Genomic DNA, 10,145 nt, shown 5'->3' with positions numbered 1-10,145 from the left:
TAATTTCATACCTCTTAATTTTTCGTTCCCATCAGGACTCGCGCTCAACAAGACTCGAAGTCTTTCAATTTCTTCATATGTGAAAGGAACATTCTTGCTTGATGATTCCCCTTGTCGCATCCGTGATGTAGCATTCATGGCATTTTCCTGGTAATTGTTCTGTCCTCGTCCCCTGCCCCTTCCACGATTGCTATTTCCGCGACCAGTACCAATTCCTCTTCACCCTCTCCCCCTTTCACGTGCCTTCACTTCCTCGTATCCATGCTTATCGTAATAGTTTTCTTCCGTGTGATAATACTTCCCGCAATGGGTGCACTGGGGTGATGGCGGCTCTTCTTCGGTTTCTGGTTTCGAGTTACGTCCCTTGTCTCCATTGTAAACTCAAGCAACCATGGCAGCTTTATTCCGGTCTTCCTTTACTTTGGTAAGGGAAGCATGTCTCTCTTCTCTTAAGATCAGGGCATAGGCACGGGTCAGACTTGCAATAGGATCCTCCATCAGTAGGTTAGTTCTTATATTTCCGTATAATTTAGAATCTAAACCCATCAAAAACTGATGTACTTTCTCCTCTTCTCGTTCCTTTGCTATCGACACGGTTGCCCCACAAGTGCAATCCTCGATCTTGCTGTAATTTGCTAACTCGTCCCAGATAGTCTTCAATCTCGTGTAGTATTCCACGACCGAGTCTCTTCCTTGTTTGCATTCATTTAACTCGCTCTTCAACTGGTGAACCCTAGGCGCGTTGCCTACCGAATACCTTTCACATAGTTTATCCCAAACGTCTTTGATGGGTTGTGAAAAAGTGATACTCGGGTGCAATTTCGGATCAATAACATTTCGAAGCCACGCCTTTAGCATAGCGTTACACTGTCGCCATGCCACCAATTCAAGTTTATCTTCATCACTATTACTCTCCGGTTCATTGACCTTTCCCTCGATAAAAGCTAATTTATTTTTAGCATCCAATCCATTCTTAACCGCATCCGCCCTCATCTCATAATTTTCGCCATTAAAGATAATCTGTGTGACATTTAGATTGGAATTATCAGAGGGATGAAGATAAAGGGGTGATGTTATGGGAATTTTCTTTGGACCATTCCCTTTCGATTTTCCATCATCACCAACCATGATGAAATCGTTATTTTTGCTTTGGATCTTCGTTTTGAGAAAATTTTGTGTGTGTGGATCGTTTACTTGCTCACGATACCATGTGAAATTCTATTAAACAAGGAGTCGATTGAAGGGTTAATTCTCATTAATCATATTCTACCATACATCCATCCATATATACTTACAAAGTGCACAATATAATCTTAACCTTTCCTAAACTAGTGCCTACAAATATGGTAACTGAATAATGTACTTCCCTAATGTCGAGATTACATAAATGAAATAATATCATTGATATTATACATATATTCTATAAATATGATTCTAATAAGAAGTGAGAATGAAAGAAACAAAGGTTGGAAATGGGTGTTGAAAGCTATGGCCAAGTGAAGAATTTAGAGAGGAAATTTTGTAGAATGATTATGTCTAACTTGTAGTTAATAGGAAGCTAATAAAGAGTGAGTGGTAGAAATGATTAAGGCTAGTCTTTAGGCTATTAATTTAGGTAAAGTAGTCACATGCCTATTAGGATAGGCCTTGGGCTCCAAGGAAAAATCAAATTGTCAACTTGTCATGTGCCTAGGTGATGAGATAAATGATAAATCAAGGTGAAAAGAGGAATAACGAGTATGGGTCTTGTTCGCGGATTTCTGCGACAACCTTTCGTATTGCGGACATAATTTCCTCTAGAGAACTCCGATTAAGGTGATTTCGATGGCGTTGGAAAGGTAAGAGAGAGGGATACAACTTTCATTCATGACCGAGAGCCAAATCTATCTTTAAAATACCTTAAAATTAGCATCAACGACGAAGTAGTTATTCGTCGGTATAAGGAGTGTAAGTTTAAGATGGTATTTGGATATTATTGTCGAAAATAATATATTTTAAGGGATAAACACTTTATTGTGGATCATTCTTATTATTTAAAATTGGAATTTAATTATATAGGATGACGTGAAAATTACGAGGTGTTACATAATCGACATCTAATTGCTCAAAAAACATCAACAATTTCTGAGACCTGCATTTGTAATTGTTACCATCTAACCGATCAAGTTTAGACAAATCAGAAATGATTTTCGACATAACAGACATTGTTACAGCAACAAATAGTTTTCAAATTGTTACATGGAAGTAGCAGTAACAATGAACAAGAGAGATCAGAAAGATACAACCGGATTCGTAGTGACATGGTATGAGAGCCATTGCCTTGAAAACTATTTCGGCACGACCGTGGTGGCGATCAGCAGTTGCCGGTAGTTCCCCAAGGATTTACACTACAACCCTTAGTCTCGCCCACTCGAGACAAAGACCTTGTGGAACGGAGACCAAAACTTGACCTAGAATTGTTGTAGAGAAGAGAGGAAGAAGAAAATGAGAGAAGTGTGTTGATGTGTGTTTTCTGGTTTAGAATACTGCTCTATTTATAGCAAAAATAGAGCAAGTTAAGGAGCAAAACAACTCCACCAAAAAACGGAGTCACGGTGTGATTAGTGGCATAAGACTCGGCCTTAATCACAGGAGCATAACAATCCACACACACACAAACAGGTGCACTGACTGTAGACACAAGTCCAAAATGTTAAAAGTGGGCCAAGGCCCGCACCTTTCCGCTCTACCCGAGCGGAAGCCTGAGCCGAGCTGGCGCACGTGTGTTTTGGACCCAAACCCACAGATCCCATGAGTCCCAACAAAAACACTATGGTCCAATTAATTAACTAATAAAGTACACAAGTCAATATATATAAACATGAGAAAAGGGGACTTGCCACCGATATGGGACAAGTGAGAATCAAAATTGTTGGTTTATTGGCTTTTCACAGTCATCTTTTCCAACAGGAGGTGTATGGTGGTGGACTGGTGGTGGTGTGGGTAGTGTGTTGTACATCAGTTTTGGTCTTTTTTTCTTTCCTTTTTTTCTTTCTTTGGATGTAGTACATTGGAGGGGAAAAATGAGAGGGGTAGATTGGTCACAAGCGTCAAGCGTACTACAATGAGTAAAATACGTACTGCAAAATCAACATCCACCGTTTTTTCTCATTGACTTTATTTCGTTCATGAGATGTTTTTTTTACTTCAGTTTATGTCGGAATCGAAATTGCTTTTGATTATTGAGACTGAAAATAAAATATATGTAAGATATTTTGCACTCAATTTCAGTTTAATTTTCTTCTATATTTCAGTTCAAATTAGAAAATTTCATGTTGTAACGGAGGCGTCCCGTTACCCAAACAGTTAATTGATAAGGCGATAAGAACAATAAATAACGAATATAAATAAAGTTGACACAAAGATTTACGTGGTTCACCAATAAATTATCTGGCTACGTCCACCCTGCGAGGAGATCAAATTTCACTATAGTGGAGAAAATAGTACAGTAGTAGACCGGTACACACGCGCTCAATATGAGCCAAAAGTATACCCTATTCTACCAACAAATATAGTAGTCTCAAAGGAACAAAAGAGACTACCCCAATAAGACGAAGGACAAATAATCTTGAGGTCTACCAAGATCTGAACAAACTCCTCCGATCTTCAAAGACAGACGAACACCAATAATAGAGCCCGGAACAAATTGAGTTTTCTTCTTCAGAAGGAACCTCACAAATCGACCCTCTTTATTGTGCTCTCAAATCTCTTTCTTAATTAACCTAGAATAAAACTTGGGTCTTTATATATTTCTTCCACCCAAAATAAAATATCTAGACTAATAAAGAATAAACTAATAGGAAATTAAATTTCCTAACTAATGCAAATCGCCTAAAACTCCCGTATAACAAAAACTAGGAAATTCCTAGTGGGACCTAAACCCACTAAATTTCCAAGATACAAATCCACAAAGCGTTCTTGCACTAGCATAATTACCCGACGAAACAAAGTTCACGTTACACAGCAATTCATGCGACTCGCCCGTATCACGGCTTCATCTTCCCTTAGCTTATTCGTCTTCGACACAAATTCAAGACACAAATTCCTAACAAATCTCCACCTTGACTTGAATTACCCAAAAACGAATCAAACCCAAATCAACTTCAATAGAATCGATCCTCAAGTCACTATCTGTCCCAATAGTCTCCACTTTGACTTGAAAACAACTCTCAAAACGGACAAATGAACCAAGTGTGCAACAAATGTAACCAACATACGAAGTACCCAATGTAGTAAGCTGAAAACTACCAGTTGTAATAAGTACCCAACATATCTTCATACCAATAGGAAGGCCAGACGTAGCAAACTCCGAAGAAGACAAAAGCTACCAAATGCCAACACAAATATATAAGATACCCAATGTCACTATGATAGAACGGTGTACCAAAACAACGCACACAATACTCAAAACAAAATCTCCTCCAAACTACATGGCTAAATGTACCGTCGTACCAAGCTGTCCCAAAAAGAACACAAATGCCACGAACAAACAAATGTCTCACTTGAGTATACTAGGTGTCATGACCACCACAAAAAATGCCTACACCAAGGCAACAAAACTCAAGTCGAAACCAAAACAAAACAAACATTTTAAGTGATCACAAATTACCTCCATCAAGGTACAAATTGTTAGACTAGATTGTCCAACCCAAAAGCTCCAAAGAATAAACTCCCTTCTAAGTTTCAAATGACCCCTTATGAGGTCCCAAACAACTCTCTTTCAAGAGCCACAACAGCTCCACCTGGAGCCCCAAACCGCCCCACCTCTTGGGGCGCAGACCGCCTCATTGAGGCGCGGAGACAAAAGTAGATAACTTGTCTTGAGAACCCTGTAGCTTGACCTGTACCGGAATAGACTCCACCTTACTGTCAACACTACCATTCTCACTAAAGCTATCCAAACCCGAATTATCCAGAATATCACCAAGTGACCCAAACTGGATGTGCTTCAAAGTATCGTTCACATATCCAAGTTGCATATGCCCCAACTTAGACTCGAGAGAGACAGAAGAACGATTACCTGATGCTCCAACAGTCAACACAATGCCTTGAAGGACATAAATAGTTCCTTCCTTAACACCCCTCCAAGTAACAGAAGAACCCTTACCAACACACAAAGATCCACCATCACCCTGAAAACTGTAGCCCTGATAAACTAACATCCCAAGTGATACAAGATTTCTCTTCAAACGTGGAAAATGCGTAACACCTTCTAGGAAGACAACAACACCATCACATGTCCTAACCCGAATAGTCCCAACTCCAAGCACCTCATAGATAGACCCGTCACCCATGGCAACATTAACCCCATGTGAAGCTTCATAAGAAGTAACCCATTCCCTAAAAGGACACATATGATAAACGCATCCCGTATCCAAAATCCAACTATCCGAAGAACGTGGAACAACATCAACAAAAAGAGCATAATCTTCCTCAGAATTGTATTTAGCAACCTTTTGTGCAATAGCAGAAACACCAGCTTCCTTCAACTTAGGACACTGATTTTTCCAATGACCAGGTTCCTTGCAGTAATTGCAGACATTTTTACGAGGACCCTTAGGCTTGGCTTTACCCTTACTAGAACCCTCCGAATTAACAACAAGCCCTACAGGACTACTGTCTACAACACCACCTGACGCTACTCGGCGTAAATCCCTAGTGTGAAGTGCTGACCTCACCTCCTCTAGGGTCAAAGAATCTTTACCAACAACAAACGACTCCACAAAAGTCTCAAACGAATTTGGCAAAGAAACTAACAAAATTAAGGCAACATCCTCATCATCTACCTTAACATCTAAATTACGTAAATCAAGTAAAATAGAGTTAAGACGGTCTAGATGGTCCTTGAGAGACGTACCTTCCTGCATACGAAGACCAAACAAACGCTGCTTAAGAAGCAACTTGTTGGTTAGAGTCTTTGTCATATACAAAGATTCCAACTTCAACCACAAACCTATAGCAGTTTCCTCATCGGCAACCTCAACCATAACGTGTTCAGATAAACATAACAGAATTAAATAATGAGCCTTCTCCTCCAAGACTAAATCTGCATCTGTCTTTGCTGCATCAGACGAACTACCTGCTGAATTTGCCTTTGAGATAACAGACCAGACGCCTTGTTGTCTAAGCAAAGCTTTCATCTTTAACTGCCACAGCCCAAAACTATTTCTCCCTGTAAACTTTTCAACATTCAAAACATTCGTAGATGACATCTTTTCACCTGAAAATCAAGAAACCCAAATAACGCCTAAAACACAACTAACGCGGAAGCAGATCCCAAATCAGAACCTAAGCTATGATACCAATTATTGTAACGGAGGCGTCCCGTTACCCAAACAGTTAATTGATAAGGCGATAAGAACAATAAATAACGAATGTAAATAAAGTTGACACAAAGATTTAAGTGGTTCACCAGCAAATTAACTAGCTACGTCCACCCTGCGAGGAGATCAAATTTCACTATAGTGGAGAAAATAGTACAGTAGTAGACCGGTACACACGCGCTCAATATGAGCCAAAAGTATACGATATTCTACCAACAAATATAGTAGTCTCAAAGGAACAAAAGAGACTACCCCAATAAGACGAAGGACAAATAATCTTGAGGCCTACCAAGATCTGAACAAACTTCTCCGATCTTCAAAGACAGACGAATACCAATAATAGAGCCCGGAACAAATTGAGTTTTCTTCTTCAGAAGGAACCTCACAAATCGACCCTCTTTATTGTGCTCTCAAATCTCTCTCTTAATTAACCTAGAATAAAACTTGGGTCTTTATATATTTATTCCACCAAAAATAAAATATCTAGACTAATAAAGAATAAACTAATAGGAAATTAAATTTCCTAACTAATGCAAATCGCCTTAAACTCCCGTTTAACAAAAACTAGGAAATTCCTAGTGGGACCTACACCCACTAAATTTCCAGGATACAAAACCACAAAGCGTTCTTGCACTAGCATAATTACCCGACGAAACAAAGTTCACGTTACACAACAATTCATGCGACTCGCCCGTGTCACGGCTTCATCTTCCCTTAGCTTATTCGTGTTCGACACAAATTCAAGGCACAAATTCCTAATTAATCTCCACCTTGACTTGAATTACCCAAAAACGAATCAAACCTAAATCAGCTTCAATAGAATCGATCCTCAAGTCACTATCTGTCCCAATAGTCTCCACTTTGACTTGAAAACAACTCTCAAAACGGACAAATGAACCAAGTGTGCAACAAATGTGACCAACATACGAAGTACCCAATGTAGTAAGCTGAAAACTACCAGTTGTACTAAGTACCCAACATATCTTCATACCAATAGGAAGGCCAGACGTAGCAAACTCCGAAGAAGACAAAAGCTACCAAATGCCAACACAAATATATAAGATACCCAATGTCACTATAATAGAACGGTGTACCAAAACAACGCACACAATACTCCAAACAAAATCTCCTCCAAACTACATGGCTAAATGTACCGTCGTACCAAGCTGTCCCAAAAAGTACACAAATGCCACGAACAAACAAATGTCTCACTTGAGTATACTAGGTGTCATGACCACCACAAAAAATGCCTACACCAAGGCAACAAAACTCAAGTCGAAACCAAAACAAAACAAACATTCTAAGTGATCACAAATTACCTCCATCAAGGTACAAATTGTTAGACTAGATTGTCCAACCCAAAAGCTCCAAAGAATAAACTCCCTTCTAAGTTTCAAATGACCCCTTATGAGGTCCCAAACGGCTCTCTTTCAAGAGCCACAACAGCTCCACCTGGAGCCCCAAACCGCCCCACCTCTTGTGGCGTAGACCGCCTTATTGAGGCGCAGAGACAAAAGTAGATAACTTGTCTTGAGAACCCTGTAGCTTGACCTGTACCGGAATAGACTCCACCTTACTGTCAACACTACCATTCTCACTAAAGCTATCCAAACCCGAATTATCCAAAATATCACCAAGTGACCCAAACTGGATGTGCTTCAAAGTATCGTTCACATATCCAAGTTGCATATGCCCCAACTTAGACTCGAGAGAGACAGAAGAACGATTACCTGATGCTCCAACAGTCAGCACAATGCCTTGAAGGACATAAATAGTTCCTTCCTTAACACCCCTCCAAGTAACAGAAGAACCCTTACCAACACACAAAGATCCACCATCTCCTTGAAAACTGTAGCCCTGATCAACTAACATCCCAAGTGAAACAAGATTTCTCTTCAAACGTGGAACATGCCTAACACCTTCTAGGAAGACAACAACACTATCACATGTCCTAACCGGAATAGTCCCAACTCCAAGCACCTCACATATAGACCCGTCACCCATGGCAACATTAACCCCATGTGAAGCTTCATAAGAAGTAAACCATTCCCTAAAAGGACACATATGATAACCGCATCCCGTATCCAAAATCCAACTATCCGAAGAACGTGGAACAACATCAACAACGAGAGCATAATGTTCCTCAGAATTGTATTTAGCAACCTTTTGTGCAACAGCAGAAACACCAGCTTCCTTCAACTTAGGACACTGATATTTCCAATGACCAGGTTCCTTGCAGTAATTGCAGACATTTTTATGAGGACCCTTAGACTTGGCTTTACCCTTACTAGAACCCTCCGAATTAACAACAAGCCCTACAGGACTACTGTCTACAACACCACCTGACGCTACTCGGCGCAAATCCCTAGTGGGAAGTGCTGACCTCACCTCCTCTAGGGTCAAAGAATCTTTACCAACAACAAACGACTCCACAAAAGTCTCAAACGAATTTGGCAAAGAAACTAACAAAATTAAGGCAGCATCCACATCATCTACCTTAACATCTAAATTACGTAAATCAAGTAAAATAGAGTTAAGACGGTCTAGCTGGTCCTTGAGAGACGTACCTTCCTGCATTCGAAGACCAAACAAACGCTGCTTAAGAAGCAACTTGTTGGTTAGAGTCTTTGTCATATACAAAGATTCCAACTTCAACCACAAACCTATAGCAGTTTCCTCATCGGCAACCTCAACCATAACGTGATCAGATAAACATAACAGAATTAAAGAATGAGCCTTCTTCTCCAAGACTACATCTACATCTATCTTTGCTGCATCAGACGAACTACCTGCTGAATTTGCCTTTGAGATAACAGACCACACGCCTTGCTGTCTAAGCAAAGCTCTCATCTTTAACTGCCACAGCCCAAAACTATTTCTTCCTGTGAACTTTTCAACATTCAAAACATTCGTAGACGACATCTTTTCACCTGAAAATCAAGAAACCCAAATAACGCCTAAAACACAACTAACGCGGAAGCAAATCATAAATCAGAACCTAAGCTATGATACCAATTGTTGTAACGGAGGCGTCCCGTTACCCAAACAGTTAATTGATAAGGCGATAAGAACAATAAATAACGAATGTAAATAAAGTTGACACAAAGATTTAAGTGGTTCACCAGCCAATTACCTAGCTACGTTCACCCTACGAGGAGATCAAATTTCACTATAGTGGAGAAAATCGTACAGTAGTAGACCGGTACACACGCGCTCAATATGAGCCAAAAGTATACCCTATTCTACCAACAAATATAGTAGTCTCAAAGGAACAAAAGAGACTACCCCAATAAGACGAAGGACAAATAATCTTGGGGCCTACCAAGATCTGAACAAACTCCTCCGATCTTCAAAGACAGACGAACACCAATAATAGAGCCCGGAACAAATTGAGTTTTCTTCTTCTGAAGGAACCTTACAAATCAACCCTATTTATTGTGCTCTCAAATCTCTCTCTTAATTAACCTAGAATAAAACTTGGGTCTTTATATATTTATTCCACCCAAAATAAAATATCTAGACTAATAAAGAATAAACTAATAGGAAATTAAATTTCTTAACTAATGCAAATCGCCTAAAACTCCCGTATAACAAAAACTAGGAAATTCCTAGTGGGACCTACACCCACTAAATTTCCAAGATACAAAACCACAAAGCATTCTTGCACTAGCATAATTACCCGACGAAACAAACTTCACGTTACACAGCAATTCATGCGACTCGCCCGTGTCACGGTTTCATCTTCCCTTAGCTAATTCGTCTTCGACACAAATTCAAGACACA

General features: G+C 39.8%; 1 protein-coding gene across 1 annotated transcript; it reads right to left on the bottom strand.

Annotated features, from left to right (window-relative positions):
• Positions 1 to 381: 381 nt before the first annotated feature.
• On the bottom strand, positions 382 to 1,128 carry LOC141638270 (uncharacterized). Its single transcript, XM_074447677.1, has one exon. It carries the CDS (start codon positions 1,126 to 1,128, stop codon positions 382 to 384), a length of 747 nt encoding a protein of 248 aa, XP_074303778.1.
• Between the last annotated feature and the right edge of the window lie 9,017 nt (positions 1,129 to 10,145).

The sequence above is a fragment of the Silene latifolia genome, unplaced genomic scaffold (genome assembly GCF_048544455.1).
Source record: "Silene latifolia isolate original U9 population unplaced genomic scaffold, ASM4854445v1 scaffold_20.1, whole genome shotgun sequence".
Classification (NCBI taxonomy): domain Eukaryota; kingdom Viridiplantae; phylum Streptophyta; class Magnoliopsida; order Caryophyllales; family Caryophyllaceae; genus Silene; species Silene latifolia.
This window is presented reverse-complemented; position numbering and strand designations above follow the sequence as displayed.